General features: G+C 34.2%; 1 protein-coding gene across 6 annotated transcripts in view; it reads left to right on the top strand.

Moving 5' to 3' along the window:
- Positions 1-19,932, top strand: part of lrba (LPS responsive beige-like anchor protein) — a 301,281-nt gene that overhangs the window by 106,830 nt on the left and 174,519 nt on the right. For all 6 annotated transcript variants that reach the window (XM_051123328.1, XM_051123244.1, XM_051123532.1 and 3 more), the window contains exons 31-33: positions 4,457-4,535; positions 4,694-4,827; positions 6,796-6,857. In XM_051123328.1, the coding sequence (XP_050979285.1) occupies positions 4,457-4,535; positions 4,694-4,827; positions 6,796-6,857 (275 nt within the window). The remainder of the gene's footprint in view (positions 1-4,456; positions 4,536-4,693; positions 4,828-6,795; positions 6,858-19,932) is intronic.

Genomic DNA, 19,932 nt, shown 5'->3' on the forward strand with positions numbered 1-19,932 from the left:
CCTCGTAATGGAAAGGCGAATTTTTTTTTAATCAGATTTTTTGATTATTGATTAGGAGGTGCTCCTGAAATTTTGAATGTGCTCCTTAATGTTTTGAGTTGGGAGCCCATGTGCTCCTAAAAAGAAAAGTAAGAGTAGAGCCCTGCTTTTCCACTACTGAACAAAAAAAAAAAAAAAACGGAAATTGCGACCTTAGTTACTGTCGCTCACTCGGACAAACAAACATAGTTGCTAACTGTCTTACAATGGCAGCTGTCAGTGTGAAAGCCTTGTCCCAAGATGTTTTTGAGACATTTTGGACACAGTAGTACCATCATGCCAGTGGGATATATAAAATATTTTAAAATAAATGTGTAAAAATACAGATCACAGTGCACAGTGCAACAGGAGAAACCTCATGTTATGGTCATCATGACCAAAATAACAACATCCCAGATCAACATGTTCATGTACTGCAGTGTAAGATTAAATACATTTACATTTAACCAGTTTAGATATGGAGAGGCACTGAAATGTAGACCTTTGTTTGTTTGTTATTGACCTACACTGTGCATGATGTGAGAACAGTTCGCTATTTAGGTTTGTACGTTAGCATGGACATGGAGTTTTAGCCAGAGATATCTTGCTGAAGCACAAGATGACATTAACGTTCTGCTTGAGCAGATGAAGATGCTAAATTAATGAGAGTATGACATCCAGAAAATGAACGTTTTCGTCTTCATTGTGATTGGGGTTAAACGCGTAGAGACATTTTGCTCTGTTTTGGTTTGGTTTAGGAAATGAAATAAAATAAATTCCATTGCCTATCCTCTCAGGATACCTGGAATTAGTGTTACAAGTACCCCAGACACATAATTTTTCCATTTTTGTCACATAAATACCATCAAATCGATGAAAGCTTTGAATCTTTTAGTGTTTGTCTATGGTGCTGAAACCTAAAGATGTCCGAGTTCCAGTCCCTGTGCAACTGATACTCAACTGCCTTTGGCTCATCTGAGTTCAGGGGGAGGGGCTTACATTCTGACTTTTTTTTCTCAGAATTGTATAATGCAAACTTGCAATTTTGACTTTTTTCTCAGATACAAACTCACATTTGCAAGTTTTTATTTCACAATTCTATGTCTCGCAATTGTGAGTTTATATCACGCATATTCTGACTTTATAACTCGCAAGTGCGAGTTTATATTTCACAATTCTAAGAAAAATGGTACATTAAACTGATCAAAAGTAACATTTATAATATTCCAGAAGATTTCTGTTTCAACTGAATGCTGCTCTTTTGATCTTTCTATTTATTAAAAGAATAAAAAAAAAATCACAAAAGTTTCCACAAAAATCTTAAGCAGCACAAATATATTTAACATTAATAATAATACAAATTTTATATTATAATTAATGACGAGCAAATGATTAATCATGATTAATCGCATCCAAAATAAAAGTACTATATTTTTATATATATATATATATATATATACACACACATGCATATAATATAATATGTCATATTAATTATATGAATAAATATATATACATGTAAACGCATGTAAATATTTTCAAAATATATACTGTATGTGTGTGTATATATACATAATAAATATACATAGTAGACTCACATATATTGTGTAAGCAAAAACTTTTATTTTGGATGCGATTAATCACGATTAATCTATTGCCTGGCATTAATTATAATGTTCATAACATCACTGTTTTATTGTATTTTATTTTATTTTATTTTTTTTTTTGATCAAATAAGTCCTTCAGAAATATTGACATTGGAACAGTGGTGTTGTTTTTACAAAAAGAATTTAAACATTATTCCAAGCACTAATGAAAATGCAAATGAATCACTGAATCATGAATTGCGCACCTAACAGAGACGGTCAGAAGTAACAAACACAGACATAAACTTACCAAATACTTCACATCATTTATGCTTTACTGAAGCTTAAGCAGAGACTATTAACACATGAATATAATCAGTCTTTCTCACTAAATGAAGTTCCCACAGGTACGTTTTCGTCATGAGTTCAGGTAGCGTAATTTACAACACTTTTCATATAACTGAGAAAAGTGAAGATCTATGTTAAAGCCCTGACACCATGTGAAAGGAGCTTTAGCTGAATAATAGCTCTGCTCTCGTTAGCATTCATGTAAAATAAGCATTAGAGCAGCTCTTACACTCCCCCTGATAAAACAGCCCATAAATTCATTAGTCCTGTGTGTGGCTGTGATTAGTGTACAAATAATTATATGGCTATAAATTTCATCCTGCCCCTGTTGGTGTCACATTTTGGGCTAGAGAAGGTCTTGGCACGACCATGCTCTCTCTCACAGGATATCACACCACAATAAATCTGCATACACTAATATCTCTCTACACACACAGACACGGGGTCTCAGGGCAGGTATAACTCTTGCAGCAGTGTGGAATGTTCCTGGCTGTGGGGACAGCGGCTCTTTAAGCACCAACATGTGCGTCTGCGGAGAGACTCCCGCTTGCAGATGAAGTAGCCACTTCAAACAGCTCGGAGAAAATTAGCTTATCTCTATTCAGCTGGGACGTGCCCCTCTCCTTGTGAGCGCGCACACACACACACAAGAGAACCATAAAAATACAGACAAGCTTAAAACTACAAGCATGAGATATAGACCCTTGAGTACACTACTTCAAAGACAAGAAAAGCTAAAGGGAACTAAAAACAATCCCTTCGCGCACAAAGGATCGTGTGTGCATGCACATGTTGGTTTCAAAATAAAAGAATATCGCTTAGATGATTCTTAGACTGAGATGATGATGTTGGCTACAATTCAAACGCAACCCTTAATCTTCAGATCTACTAAAAAACCTGACTTGGCTGATTTCTGAATTGTGAAGACCACTTCAGATGTCATTAAGTGTCTTTGTAGGTATTTAGGTAATCTTTGGCTAAAACTAGCTAAAGTTAAAGTTAGCGAGTCTATGCTAAATTCTGCTTCTCAGAATTCATATCACAGTTGTGACTTTATAGCGAATTGCGAGTTAAGTCGAAATTGTGAGACATAAACTTAGATATACTAAACTCAGAATTGCATGATATAAACTCGCAATTGCAAGTTATAAAGTCAGAACTGTGATACATAAACCCACAATTCTGTGAAATAAAGTCAGGATTGCGAGATATAAACTCACAATTCCGATTTTTTTCTCAGATTTGCAAGTTCATCTCTCGCAATTGTGACTCTTTTTTTTCCTCAGAATTCTGAGTTTATAACTCACAATTCTGACTTTATAGCGAATTGCGAGTTCACAATTCTACATATCAGTACTTTTTCCCCCCTTAAAATTTCACTTTATAGCTCATAATTGCGAATTTATTTATTTTGAGAAAAAGACAGCACTGCAAAAAAGTCAGAACTGTGAGATACAAACTGGGATTTGTGAGGAAAAAAAAAGTCTGAATTTAAATTATATTTTTTTTTTTCTCACAATTCTGACTTTATTTCTCTAAATTGTGAGGTTATATCATGCAATTCTGAGAAAAAGTCAAAATTGTAAGTTTTTATCTTAATTCAATTGAAATAGAAATCTTCTGGAATATTATAAATGCTACTTTTGATCAGTTTAATGTAGCATTGTTGAATTATAGTATTAATTTCTTTAAAAAAAATAAAACTGATTTAAAAATTAAAAAAAAAAAAAAATACTAATGCAGTATTAAAATCACAAGTTGTGTTTGTTACATTAACATTAGTTAATGCACTGTGAATTAACATGAACTAACAATGAATGACTGTATTCTCATTAACAAAGATTAACAAATACTGTAATAAATCTATTGTTCATCGTTTGTTCATGTTAGCTAATACATTAACTAACATGAACTAACTAAACCTTATTGTACGAATACCAAAAAAAAAAAAAACTTACTGACCTCAAACTTTTAAACAGCAGTGAATATGGATTATGTTATATTGTTAAACTGTGCTTATAAATGTATAGATTACCATGATTAAATTTAATGAAGTACATTTTTGGAACTGGATTTTTACTTTGTTTTCCTACAATAAGTATTGTAAATCTACTGCAGTAGATTGAAAAACATTTACTTGCAGACTAATATTTTAATGAGTGATATCAATACAAATTATTTTTGTTTCCAAAAAACATCTAAAAACCTGCATAATGCAATACAGATATTTACATATTGTTTTAATTCACATAATTCTTTTGTTTCTGTCTTTAGACAAGATAATGATGATCATGTTAATATGATTGTCTGTTTCTAGTTTCTGTATATCACTAGTATAAACATTATAGTAACATTATTTACAGTCGTACCACCCAGCTCTAATCTCTAGACTTAGTGAAGGTTCATTCACGAAACATGTGCTTGTTTTAGTGTAATGCATCCCTGTTTTGTTTGGCGTGTGTGTATTCGGGTAATGAGTTGTTTACTGGTTGTATTCTCTCCAGGAGGAACCTCCACCAGCTCCAACCTGCCATCTGTCCCTGCTTTATCCCCAGTGACCCAGAGCTCCGCCCCCAACATGAGGTCTCTGCTTTAAACTGAAATCTCATGCTGTATTTTAAACAACCTATAGATTTATATCTATATTTCTTTGAAATGCATGATTTAATTTAATGATATGTTATTTTTCACAGTCACAGTCTATTAAATATTTAAAAGTGTGTTTGTGTGTGTGTTTTCAGTATCTCAGAGAGGTTAGAACATGCTCTGGAGAAGGCAGCTCCTTTACTCCGAGAGATTTTTGTGGATTTCGCTCCATTCCTCTCTCGCACATTGCTGGGCAGTCACGGACAGGAGCTACTCATCGAGGGCACCAGTGAGCTGCTCTTCCACTCTAATTACTGACATTTGTGGAATATTCCATAAAAATGCATTGTATGAATAGTTGCAGTCACACTAATCACTCATAATTACACATCATTACATACGAACACAGAGACTTCTCATCACTCCCAGTATTTTACAGAAGCACCCACACCGCCTCTCTCACCTCTAACCAGATTCAAGCAGTAAATGTGGCTGGAAGTATCTTTTAACTCAATGATTATAATAGCAGCGTTCTTTTATAGAGCAGAAGGTCAGAGGTCAGCACACTCGTACGAGTGTTTGGCCTGTCCACTGACACCCAGAGAAATGAAACGCTGATTGATAGCTGCAGGGCGACTTTAGAGAGCCACTTAAAACAAAAATGCTTCCTTCCTTCCTCTTCATCCAGCTTCCTGTTTTTTTCTCACCTTTAGCGTTCTCTCGTGCACGTTTTGCATATGTAGTTCCCCAGCAGCTTCTTTAAAGCTGTATTTCAGATCAATAGAACATATGCTCACCATATTTAGTCTCATGTAATACAAGGCTCAAACATGTATTAGTTTACAGTAGCATCATGTAGGTTCGTTAAGGTCATCAATACACTTTGACCCCTCAAGATGGTGCAGAATTAGACCACTCGCAAATGTGAGTGTGTCAGCAAAACAGACTGAAGAATGAAATGGTTTAAATGCAGATACATTTATTTCCCTCAGTAATACTTAATTTGACATTAGTGCTGTTTTTGTTTACATAATATATATTTGTGTACTGTGTATATTTATTATGTACATATAAATACACAAACAAGCATGGATATATTTAGGAAAAATGTTTATATATTAAATATATTTATATATATTAATTCTATCAATAAACATATATGCATGTAAATATTTTCAAAAATATACTGTATGTGTGTGTATTTATATATACTGATAAATATACACAGTGTACACATATTTTACATAGTTTACAAAAGTAATCTATAAAACCTGTGTTGCTTATTTATATAAAAGCCTATTTCCACCACTGAATAAAAAATAAAAAAGGTCATTGCAACTTTTTATCTCACAATTCTGACTTTTTTTCTCAGAAATGTGTGATATAGACTTACAATTCTGATTTTTTTCTCAGAGGTGTATGATATAAACTCGCAATTGCGAGTTATAGTCAGAATTGCGATTTTGACTTTTTTCCTAGCAAATGCGAGTTTGTATCTCGCAATTCTAACCTTTTCTCGCAATTGCAAGTTTATATCTCGTAATTCTGACTTTTTGTTATGCAATTATAAGTTTTTTTCTCAGGATTGTATGATGTAAACTTGCATTTGCCAGTTATAAACTCACAATTCTGACTTTTTTTCTTGCAAATTCAAGTTTGTATCTGGCAATTATATCTTGCAATTCTGACTTTTTGTTACGCAATTATGACTTTTTTCTTAGTATTGCATGATATAAACTTGCAATTGAGTTGTAAAGTCATATAAACTTGCAATTCTGACTTTTTCTCACAAATGCGAGTTTGTATCTCACAATTCTAACTTTTTTCCAGCAGTTGCGAGTTTAAATCTTGCAATTCTGACTTTTTTCGCAGAATTGTGAGGTACAAACTCATAATTATGAGTTATAAAGTCCAATTTTGAGGGGGAAAAAGACATAAGTTCTCAGAATTGCCAGTTTATATGACAAAAAAAAGTCAGAATTACGAGATGTAAACTCTTAATTGCAAGAAAAAAGCCAGACTTGGGAGATAAAACAGCATTTTTTAATTTTTTAATCAGTGACGGAACTGGACTTATATATATATATTTATGATTATTTTGTCTGCTATTTGTTTAAATACATATTTCAACAATATAATTGTTTGTAATGTAAGGTTTGTTTTGTTTCATTCAAAATGTTAATCACCAGTAATCAGCAGTAATGGTTAAAAGTTTTTATCTGCTAAATCTAAAATGAAATCTCCTTTTTGTCTGTAGGCCTTGTGTGCATGAAGTCCAGCAGTTCTGTGGTTGAACTGGTCATGCTGCTGTGTTCTCAGGTATGTCATTCGTCCATCTCTCCTATTAATAAATCCATTGTTGCAGGTGTTATCTTCACACTGCCAGCCCGATTCCTGTCTTACTAAGCTGGGAGTATAGACAGAAGTCCAGAAAAAATAGCCAGGGAACCCTTTATAATGCTGTTGATATGAGTTCAAAGGTCAGGGGTCTTGACCCAATGTAACGGCCTTGGTCATATAGCCAGTCACAGAGGATAATGCAACATTGATAGCGTTTCGCGATCGATCGGCCTCCCCATCAGGTTTTGCAGGGAGTATTTAAGGCAGGTAGGATGAAGGATTGATAGCAGAGCTCTGCGTTCGTGTGTCCTTCGCTATAGTTTGGGAAAGAAATTGCCCCCCGAAAGTGATCTAAATCTGACCAGTCCTCCCTTTGGAGACATCCGAAGACATTGTTATTTGGAAAATTTATTATAAATAACGTTAATAATATTATTTATTTATTTATATGTTTATTTATTTATTTGAAAAACTGCAGCAAATACTTAGTTTTAACTATCTATGATATTAATCTTAAAAATGGTTAATATTTAAAAACAAGGGATCTGGAGAGGGGGTTTTAAATTAGCCATTATAATAAACTTTATATGAAAGCATTAGAGGTCTATGGTGTATCCCCATTTACATTGGAAAGGGTGTCAGTGTTTAAATTATGAGTGCATATGTCAGTTTTTATTAAGAGGAAACCAGTGGTGAAACAGTGAGCATGTGTGCATATGTACCCTTTTGAGAGTGTGTGATGGAGGCTAATGGAGGTAGCCATAGATTGCCCTTAGAGGAGGAGAGTCACTGAAGTGTGTGATATTGTGTCACACACACACTCACATTAAGTTGCGGTTACTACAGTTTTACAGTGATAATCATTTTGCCTGAGCAATGTTTATTAAATTATTCAGTATTAGCAATCCATGAACAACGGTGAGAATGAATCATGGTTTACATACAAATGAGTAATAACACATAACCAAGCACTCGTGGTTTCTTTCTTTAGTGCTTTATTTTCAGAAATAAAGCTCTTTTCGTCCTGCTATAACCCTCTGAAGGTAATCCAGAGAGATCAGGCATCAGACGGGGCGTCAGGGGCCGCATATATTTGCAGAAGTGAGGCGTGAGGTGGGGGTCCCTCTGTGAACCCAAGCATCTAGAAAAGAGGGAATAAATGACACGCTCTAATGCACCTATTTGTCATATCTGTCACGCTGTTGTGTAATGCTAATCTAATCAAAGGGGAAAATTTGGGTTCTGCCTGCCTCCACTGAAAAAAAAGCCTCCGGCCCAAACCCCGTTCCGGTGGCGGCACATTGCAGGCCCTGCGCTGCAACGAAAAGGCTGCGTTGCTGCTGATTACTTCAATAAATCATCCCGACTAAATTCTCTCATACTGATGCAAATGTAGTTTTATTGTGGGGGGAGAAACGGTGGAAAAGGCTGCACAGCTCAAATGAGGTCTTGAGCCCTGTTTACCCTCAGTTAAATTACACAGTCTGTTGTGGGGGGATAATTTTGTTTTATGAATGTGGAAGAATTTTTTTTTTCTTTCTCTTATTTGGAAAGTCTGGAAGAAGTTTAGGGTCTCCCAGTGATCCTGTGGTTAATCAGGACGTCTCTGCACAGGAAGTGCCGTTGTCGTAGATGGGAAGTGAAGCAGTGTATTTGCTGACAGAATAGGCGATGAGAAAGGGAGGATGTTGATGGATTCGGTTTCTTTTGCTTACATTTCCTTCTCATCCCAAAATAGAATCGAGGCGGATGCGGTACCGTCTGCACAAATTTTCTAATTAATATCTGCGGTACAAGATGGAGTAGGTTTGGGGCTAGGGGTCAAAGGTTAGGGTCACAGACTAGTTTTAATCACTCAGGATCAGGAGGGTTGCTCTGCTGTTAGACAGCGATTCTTAACTGCAATTTTATTGCATCTCTCTGAAACGAATCCCTTTATTCCCAACACAGGATCAATTTTCATCATCTTCTGTAAGCCTATTGTGGTTTATTGCTTTTCACTTACATGTTTTATTGATAGTTCTATAGAGCTATGTTAGACATATACAACTGGTCATTTTGTATTTTTTATTTTTTTTTTTTACATGCAGATAGAATCTGTATTCTCTTTTTTTTGTCTTCTATTCTCTACCTTTCTTTGTTTTGGATGTGAATACTGCAACAATACCAGTCAAAAGTTTTGGAACAGTATGATTTTTTTTTTTTTTTTTTTTTTTTTTTTTAAGAATTCTCTTCTGCTCACCAAGACTGCATTTATTTGATCCAAAATACAACAAAAGCAGTAATATTATGAAATATTTTTGGTATTTCAAATCACTTTTTATAAGCTTTTAATATATTTTAAAATGTAATGTATTCCTGTGATTAGAGCTAAATTTTCTGGATCATTTTTCCAGTCTTCAGTGTCACATGATCATTCAGAAATCATATGCTGATTTGTTCAAGAAACAATTATTAATATTATTATTATTATTTAAAACAGTTTAGTACTTTTTTCAGGATTCTTTGATGAATAGAAAGATCCAAAGATCAGCATTTATCTGAAATAAAAAGCTTTTGTAACATTATGCACTATACCATTCAAAAGAGTCTAAAAAAGTATATATTTTTATTTAATTAATTTTATATTTATTTTAATTAATACTTTTATTAGGCAAAGATACTTTAAATTGATCAAACAGGATGATAAAGACATTTATAATGTTACAAAAGATTTCTATTTCAGATAAATGTAGTTCTTCTGAACTCTCTGAACTTTCTGTTCATCAAAGAAACCTGAAAAAATTTTCAACAAAAATAATCATTTTTTTCAGCACCAAATCATAACATTAGAGTGATTTCTGAAGGATCGTAACTGGAGTGATGATGCTAAAAATTCAGCTTTGAAATCACAGGAATAAATTACATTTTAAAATAAATTCAAATAGAAAACAGTTATTTTAAATAATAAAACATATTTCAAAATTGTACTGTTTTTTTTGCTGTACTTTGGATGAAACAAATGCAGGCTTGGTGAGCAGAAGAGACTTCTTACTGTTCAAAAACTTTTGACTGGTAGTGTATATATAACAGTAGTTTCACAACAAAAAATATGATTTAGACAGCTTAATTAATACACATTTTTTTATGATAGAGTTAATGTGTGAAAAATTATGGCCTTCGCATATCGGTCTTTAAACCCTCTTTAAAGAAATTGTTTTCCTTCAGTACTTTCAACCAAAACAGAGAGAGCAGAGCAGAAGGCAAAATAATACTGAATGTGGGTGAGAGGAGATAAAGGATACACGTAAAACAACAGCTATCAAAGCATCCGCTCCGTTCAGGAAATTGCCAGTGATAGGGCTTCAGATTAGGCCCTGCATATTACATGAAGATCATCTTTGAGTGTCCTCGTCTTGCCATTCAAGGCGTCTGTGTAAAAGCCTTGTGTTTCACCCAACCTAATTCTCTTTGACAACCAACACACACACACACACTGCTTCACTGAAAAAGATATACCACCTGCTGTTGTGCTGGAGAATATCGCTTAAAAAGGTTTCATCTTTTTAATAAATAATGCCGCCCGCATTGAGACACTCTGACGAGGAGTGGAAGCCACTGCTCGGTTCGTATAGTTGCTGTGAATTTGATTGTAGATAAGCATGAAAATATTTGCAAATATAGTCTTTTGTTAAATGCTACTTTAAGCATCATAAAAGCAATTGCGGACTGCTGAGTTGGTTTGGAAATCATCTCATTCGTCTGCTTGACAGTGGCCTCCTGATAGCTGCGTGTCTGTCAGATATATATGGGAGTCGGGCAGCCGTGTTTCCCTATATCACCCATTACGGCTTAGACCTTGTGTCAGGTCATCTATTCTTTAAGACATTTATCTTCTGAATGCCTCACACGAAGGAAAGGCTGAGGCACAAGAGCAAAAAGTCAGTATCTTCGGGCGTCCTTACGGAAGGCCTGCATTGATGTTCTCTGCACTAATTTTAACAATATGATCTTTTCCATTTCATGCATTTCATGAGCTGCCTAAAAACTTTTGTTTCTCTACTTTGATCACGTTCGTTTCACATCTGCTGTCTTGATTTTGTTGATGATTCTGACCAGGGAGTCTTTAATGTAGAGTTAACCTGTTAAACAGATGGGCACCTTCGTCAGTCAATACATACTGGAGACACTGACTTCCCCCTGAGCACTTGGCATTTCTTAACCTCTGACCTTTAGGAAGAGGATGGAGAGTGGCCAGTGGCTCAAGAGTTTAACCCCCTGGAGTCACAGTGACTTTGGGATCAATACTCACAGGGAGAGCAAAAGAAAGAGAAATCGATCGGTCGACTGTCCGGTGAAAACCTAAGCGGTGGCTGTTCACTCGATCTCTTCATCATTTCTCAACTGCGCACTTTTCGTGTCAGAAAAGACACCAGTTCTTGAGACCTCGCTCATGGAGCATGTTCAGGTTTATGTGTAAAATTTTTCAAATACAGTAGTTCTTACGTGTGTTACATTGATTTTGTGTTCCTCTGGCTTTACGAGTGTCATTAATCGAATATGCTTCTTAATCCTGTGATGGCCGAGGTTTAACTAAGGGTGAATTATTGCCAACTGTAAGAATTCTTTACTTTGCAGATCTGATTATCTGTTTTAAAAATACAATTTTAAATGTGAGTGAATTGTAAGATGCCCATTTTCAGGAGTTATTACTGAAATTCTTCTGACTTACTCTGAATTCTTGCTGAACAGTTAGAGATGGATAGAACAAACATACTTCAAATGGATGTAAATGACTGAAACAACAAATACAAATGGGAATATTTAAATCAGGCAAACATTTCTTTGTTATTAGCACTTAAAATTACATTAGTGTTGGCAGATCTTAGTGTTAAAATATTGGCATTGACTTCAAATTTCCTGATTGGTTAGGAAAAATTTGTTCTTCTTCTTTTCACCAAAGGAGGATTACAATTTTTCAGTGAACTTATAAGAGCAAAACGAAACATGCGACTATAATTTATCTGATTATGCCAGTTTGATTAAAACATATATGCTGGGAAAAAAAAATCTGTGAAATTTATGGTAACTGTGGTTGCCAGAACTTTACTGTAAAAAAAAACAAAAAAAAAAAAAAAAAAAACACATTTTAGATTTTATAGACTTAATTTCAAAACATATTGCATTATTCACAAAGCTATTGAAGTACTAATATCTATTTTGTATCATTGCAATACACTGATAACTACCAAAAACACAGGTGGTGATGAGAAAGTCACATCATGAATCGAAGCTCAATCCAAAAAGCTATTCCACAAGCTGAGGAGAGAAATAGTTCTATATAGATGGTGATAAGTATAATAAACGCCATCATGGTGACACAAATGATACTAATATAATGCAATAAACATTAATTTAACAACATTACATGGAAGATAAAACCATGTTGTACAGAACTGATAAGAAAAAACTAAGAAGAAATCATTATTTCAATGAAAAACATTAAGGGTCAGTTTTACTAAACGGAGCAAATTGACCAAATCGGCAAAAAATGACCCTGGATCACAAAACCAGTCATAAGTGTACATTTTTTGAAATTAAGATTTATATATGAATATATAATGAAATACAAATATTTGAAATTCTGGAATCTGAGGGTGCAAAAAAAAAAAAAATCTAAATATTGAGAAAATTGCTTTTAAAGTTGTCCAAATGAAGTTCTTAGCAATGCATATTAGTAATCAGAAAGTTTTAACATATTTATGGTAGGAAATGTACAAAATATCTTCATGGAACATGACCTTTACTTAATACCCTAATGATTTTTGGCATAAAATAAATATTGTTGGCTATTGCTATGCATATACCCGTGCTACTCAAGACTGTTTTTGTGATCCAGGGTCACATATACATATCAACCAATGCAATATACCAAGTGAGCGCAAATTAGCGTAGTCGCAAATAAGGAATAAAGAAATAAAGAAGCCACTGTATGTTGAAAAGAACCAGAGACCAAAAAATTAAGCTTTGCTAGTTTTGATAGAGCTGGTATTGCGTCACTCTTAGTTGAGGGTTCCAAGTCGTCTTTTATTTCCTGAAGCAAATTAAAAATAACATGGCTTGGCAAATGAAATGTTCAGATAATGTGTTCTTTTGGCATTTCAAATAAAAATTTATATGTGTGGAAAAAATCTTTTACCATGCACTCTCTGTTCTCTTCAGTGCCTACTCCTAGCAACAATAATTGCAGCCATTTCAAGCACAAAATAGTTTAAGACATGTTTTTTTGGCTGTTAAATAATGGCGCAAATAGCAGTAATTTGACGAGCACAAACGTTAGTAAATCGCGTTGCGTGATTCATTTGAAGACTTTCCTCCCAGAAATTTTGCATCTGAAAGGGAATCTCCTATAAATGCATATTTAATAAGGTCAGGTGCAAAAATAACGCCTTTCCAGCACTAATTCTTCACTGCATGTCTTTAGAAAAACCTGACAGTACAATTTTAACGCCAAAAGACGGTTTGCACTGGCGCAAGCTGTTAGTAAAACCGGCCACAAATCATGCAAGGAGTTTTTTCCACTGTAAATTATACAATGACGTTTTCACTACAACATTTTTTTAATTTAACAGTATTTTACTGTCAAATTACATTAAATGTAATTAGATATTCACCGTATATAGTACATAAACTTACTGTTAACCAATGAACAAGTTTTTTCTGTAGCATTTTTTCAGTCTGTTACTGTTGTTTTAAATAAAGGCATTGTAGTAATTCTTCTGATCAAATCAAAATAAACAGCAAATACAAATGCGAATATTTAAATCATATGAACAATCCATGATTTACTGAACTAGTTTTCCCCATCATACTAAGTGTAATTTGACCTACTGTACAAAACTTTTTTTGGTGTATTTCATAACCCAATTTAAAGGGATAGTTTAAGGGATGAAGGTTAATTACTCACCTTCATGTCACCCGTAAGACCTTTGTTCATCTTCGGTAAACAAATTTTTGAAGAACAAGATATTTTTGATGAAATCGTAGAGCTTTCTGACCCTCCATAGACAGCAATGCTGCTGAAATTTTCTCAGGCCTAGAAAGGTAGTAAGGACATCGATAAAATAGTCCATGTGACATCAGCCGTTTAACTGTAATTTTATAAAGCTACGAGAATACTTTTTGTGCGCAAAGAAAACCAAAATAACGACATTCTTCAACAATTCCTCCGTCCTTCAAACGTCCTCCGCCATTAACAAGAAGCGTTGTGTTACTTCCATTAATAGAGGAAGATGGTGACTTATTATGGGTAAACCACTGATGTCACATGGACTGTTTTACCAAAGTCCTTACTACTGTACCTTTCCGGGCCTTAAACATGGTAGTACCGTTGCTGTCTGTGCAGAGTCAGAAAGCTCTTAGATTTCATCAAAAACATCTTAATTTGTGTTCTGAAGATGAACAAAGGTCTTACGGGTTGGGAACAACATGGGGGTGAGGAATTAATGAGAGAATTATTAATTATAATGAACTATTTTTTAAATTCAGCTTTATAGCTCTGAGGTCTGTAACTGTATGTTTTGGTGTACAGCGTATTTGAACAGCCATTATCAGTCACGTTATATTAATCGCTTTGGACTATAAGTAACACAACTAATATTCCATGAGTTACTATATTTTTGGTTAGTTTTATCTTGCGTAGCTAAGAGTGGTTTGACCTACTGCACCTAAAAAGATATGCAATGCAAACTCAAAATTAAGAGCTATTCAGGGACATCGCCAGTATGCACTTAAAGTTCAGTGCAGACCATTTTGCCTCATGTAGTCCTCCCATTTTTAACTTTGTATGTTCCATAAACGTCACAGAAGTGAAGAGGAATGTGGTTGAACCTGAGGTTGAGTCTTTCTCCCTCCCAATCTCGCAGTCGGACCTAGACCCCGCTGAGAGGCATAACACATACGCAAGGTTCAAGCGCAGGCCCAGGCCACGTGTTGTCTTTCCCCCTCTCCATCTTTTTCCCTCCTCCACCCCAGACAACGACCCACGAGGGTCTCCGTGCCGGCGGATAACATTGCTCTCAGCATTCTTTGAACGCAGGGCTCTGCGGAGGCCCAGAGAAAACACACTAACACCAACTGGCACTTAATTCTGCCGGCGCCCTGCCGATGCGAGCTATGCGTCCGGAGAGGGGGCTCTTCCTGACAGGAAGTGAGAGGGAACGGCATGGGGAAAGCTTACGACTTGAGTGACTTTTAATTCACTCTCTGACTGCAATATTGTTGGCTGGGAAAGAGACGTTACTGAGGCAAATTGTTTTTTCTTTAAATGGTGCCAATGGATTAACAGTCCAACTGCCTAACTGTTAAAGACACTGATAGTAGGTTGATGGAGGTCTGGTATACCGCTTTCTGAAATCTCTTTCCAAACATGCTCTGTTTTTGGTCACTGTTTAAATACGTGGATATGTGTATTTACAAATCAAAATCATATCATCACTGTGTGCATTCTCACCATGTGTCGAAGATATAATAATCATTGTTTTTTTTAGCCCAGAAAGGAAAACAAGAAGATTTATGTATGCTATTATCATTCCTGTCAAGTTAGATTATTTCAGTCATCACCCACCTTCTAAACCTTCAATAGAGAGAAAACACACACACACACACACTTTTTTTTTTTTAATAAATGAGCAGTTTTTGGAAATCTTTTGACACCTCTAAGCCCAGCTCATCGTAAGGAAGCTTCTAATCACATCGGTGTATTTAACCGCAATCCTCAATGGTCGTTAAATGTAGTCAGAGTAAATATTTGCTCCCCTTGTAAAGTCCGCTTGTGTGGAGTGTCCTCACAGAAACACAGGCCACTGGCCGTATGGGATTGTGTGTTTGCTTTAGAAGAGATAACATCTGAGAACACGCACAGGACTTGTAGAGCGTTCGGCTTGTCACATCAGTAAATTAAGCTGTCTGGACCTGCTGTCAGATGCCATTTTGATATTACGATGAGCTGATTGAAGTGGACCTGAAGTTTTAGCACCTCAACATTAAGCCATCTTGAAAGGAAATCTTAAAATAATCCAAATTGTTAATTTTAAATTTTTAAATTTTTAAAAATATGTATTTTAATTAAAAAAAAAATCACAATTATTAAAAATTAACCACCTTTAAGGGCAATAATAAAATAATTAAAATTAAATTAAAAACTAAAACTGGAATATTAAAATGAGCTGATTGAAGTGGACATGAAGTTCTAGCACCTCAACATTAAATCATCTTAAAGGGCAATATTAAAATAAAAAGTAAAAAAAAAAAAAAAAAAGAAGAAGAAGAAGAAGTAAAAATCTAGAATGTTAAAATAGTTAACATTTAACTACCTTGCAGGGCAATATTTAAAAATATGTATTTTAATAAAAAAATCACAATTATTAAAAATTAACTACCTTGAAGGGCAATGATAAAATAATTAAAATTAAATATAATAAAAAAAAAAATCTGGAATATTAAAATGAGCTGATTGAAGTGGACCTGAAGATTTAGCAGCTCAACAATAAATCATCTTAAAGGACAATATTAAAATAATAAAAAAAAAAAAAAAAAAAAAGAAAAAAAGGTAAAAATCAAGAATATTAAAATAGTTAAAATTTAACCACCTTGCAGGGCAATATTTAAAAATATGTATTTTAATTAAAAAAAAAAATCACAATTATTAAAAATTAAACACCTTGAAGGGCAATGATAAAATAATTCAAATTAAATATAATTAAAAAAATTAAATCTGGAATATTAAAATGAGCTGATTGAAGTGGACCTGAAGTTTAAGCACCTCAACATTAAATCATCTTAAAGGACAATATTAAAATAATAAAAAGTAAAAAAAAAAAAAATAAAATAAATAAATAAAATAAAACTCTATAATAAAATAGTTAACATTTAACCACCTTGCAGGGCAATAGATAAAAATATGTATTTTAATATAATAAAAAAATAACAATTTTTAAAAATGATCCACCTTGAAGGGCAGTGATAAAATAGGTAATATTAAATATAATAATAATAAAAAAAATCAAGAATATTCAAATTAATTTAAAAAACAAAGTAGGATATTGCCACTCTTTAAAATTTAAAATAAGTGTAGCAAATTGGATAAATTTGGAGCATAACAAGAAAATATCCTGTTCCTAATGTATACAAGTGCAGTAGACAGATAGCAAACCAGAAGGTTACAATATAGAGAAATACAAAGTCATATAAAATATATTTTTATATTTTAGCTGCATAAATTTGAACATGCTGTTCAAAAAAGTTTATTTAGTGTTTTTTTTTATTTTATTTTAAGCCACAGCACGCAGAGCATTGGAATAATAGATACTTTATGAAAACATTATTTTGTAGTTTTTTTGTTTGGAATGTTAAGTATTTTTTATGTGCAAAAACCGGCTGAAGGGTTTTCCTGTAAGTAATACTATGCTGACATTTTAAATCTACAATCTCTTTCCGTCGATCAAAGCCCTACAGTAGCCACTTTTCCGCCATAAATCGCCTTGTGTTCTGCGGACAAGCCGTAACGTAAACTTCTCCTGCTCGTTATGATCTGAAACAGCGATCTTCCATGTGACGGATAATTTTTTTGTTTCATCTGAGCTTCAATCCCCCTGCCTGCAGAAAACAAACAAATACTTGTGATTATAACTGATGGGTTGGAAACTAGAGAGCGACTTGTTTATTTTCAATGAACGAAGCCAAACGCTGTGCACGTTTCCTCGTCTCGCCGTTGTGGATGGAGCAAAACGTTGCGTTGTAGGTCTGCGTTGTTTCAGTTGTGTTTTAGTTTGAGGGTAATTGCGTACTTTTAATCAGCAGTGATTAGGAATGCAGTGCCACGGTAATTATCATAGCGAAACTAAACAAAAGAATGGCTCATTGGATGACTTCTTTGAGGAATGTAAAACATGATGTTTGCATGTCTCAGAAGAAAAGTATTTTTGTTTTTTATTTAGTAAATCAAAGCATTCATTTAAAGCTTGGTGGCATACATAAAGCTTTTATGGGCATGCAACATTAACTGATTTTGTTTATGAATGTGCTCAGAATGTTAGTCTCACACACAATTACACTGTCATGATGCAGATGCCAGTTCTTTTTAGGAGCATCATCAGGTCTCTCTTTCTCTCTCTCTGCATTTTCTTGGCCCTGTGTTACATCTGTGTCCATCACATATCACACATAGCATAGAGCTTTGCATCACTCAGAAATAATTACAGTATGACATAACATAATTGCTCATGGCGCAGCATTCTCTTTTTGTATTTTGTGCAGTGTGGTTGTTTGGTGAAAAAATGCGGGCAAATTATTTACTCACTCTCTAGCCGTCCTAGGTGTATGTGACTTTCATCATTCAGACAAATACGGTTGGAGTTATATTAAAATGTGTCCTGGTTCTTCCAAGCTTTATAATGGCAGTGGATGGCTGTTGAGATTTTGAAGTCCAATAAAGTGTATCCATCCATCATAAAAAGTGCTCCACATGACTCTTGGGGGTTAATAAAGGCCTTCTGAAGTGAATTGATGCTTTTGTGTAAGAAAAATGTCCATATTTACAACTTTATAAAGCGTAATCTACAGCTTCCGCTAACTGTCGTATGTGCGTTCACTAAAGAGCGGCGTTCCAGCGGATGATCCAGCAGGGATCTACACTTACTTCTCTTTTTAGAAGCACTTGTGCTTCTAACTTAAAAAAAATTTAGGGGCACAGTCAAAATTTCAATCAATAATCAAAAAATCTGATAAAAAATTAGCTTTCCCATTGCGAGATGATATTTGACTCCTTAAAGTGATTTATAGGATAATCTTGTTTTTACCTTTGTAATGGCGTTTTTCTAACTTTATTAAAAGTATGTCGTCTTTTATGTCAAAATTAAAAAAATATATATATTTTATAAGCTTTTAAAATTTCTAATTAAAACAACAGAATGAGAACAAGTAGAATAAGAATAAGTTACCAATCAAATGAAATCAGTATTAACAAAATTTAGTTTGTACTACAGAGGTGGCACAGAAAAAGTGGCTTGTGGGTGTATTTTCATGGTTAGGGAGGTTCAGAGGTAGCACGAGTGCAATCAATCTCATAAATTCATGTTGAGATTAATGTTTTAAATATACAATTTTGAGTATAGAAATGTTAAATGATTTAAATAACTGAAAAGATACTTAATAAATAAATCTAAAACTGCCAGTAGGTGGCAGCAAGTCACTAATTTAATTACTGAATCATTCATTCATTTGATTTGTTCGAATGGCTGATTCATTCAGGAATAAAGCAAGTAACTGTCTTTATAAATGGGAAATTGAATCATTGACTCACTAGATTTGTTTAAAACGCACGTTCATTCATAAAAAAACACTGCTGTGTTTGAATGGAGATGCGCAGTGGCTCTGTTGTGACTTGTTTCAAACTATTTTGATGATGAAATAGAGCAAAATCAGGCAATAGTGTTGTAGTCAGACAATAAAAGTGATTTATTATTAACTTCTTGTGTATTTAACTGTTGTATTAAATCAGTATCTCATTTACAAACTCCCTTAGAATTCATTAAAAGCGTCACTCATCTTAGTTCATTGCGATCTCACAAGGTTCCATTATAATCAACGAAGCTCTCTACACTGCACAGTGAATCTCTTATTTATACTCTCTCTATGTTTTGTTTATGAAAGGATTTGTGAGATATGTTTGTAATACATTACTCAATGATGCAAAAACATGTAGAAAACCTTTGAAGCTCCCCTCAGCGCAAACATGAATATGCTGATCTCGTCAGTCGCGCTGGTGCTCCTAAATGTTTTTTCATAATCACACGCAGTAGTTTTCAGTCGCAAATGGTGAGAAAATGCTAGTCTTGCGAAAACAAAGTTTTGTTTACACCAAAGAAAAAACAGTCTTCTCTTGGCCAGTATTAACAGCATTTTTCTTTGCAAATCCTTATTTTGTACTTCTGATTCATGACTGGTGTTTTGTTTTGCTCTCTCTACTGCGCTTCCGCATTCGTCACTTCGCTCTTCTTAAACATCTTACTTTATC

This window comes from Labeo rohita, chromosome 1 (assembly GCF_022985175.1).
Source record: "Labeo rohita strain BAU-BD-2019 chromosome 1, IGBB_LRoh.1.0, whole genome shotgun sequence".
Taxonomy (NCBI): Eukaryota; Metazoa; Chordata; class Actinopteri; order Cypriniformes; family Cyprinidae; genus Labeo; species Labeo rohita.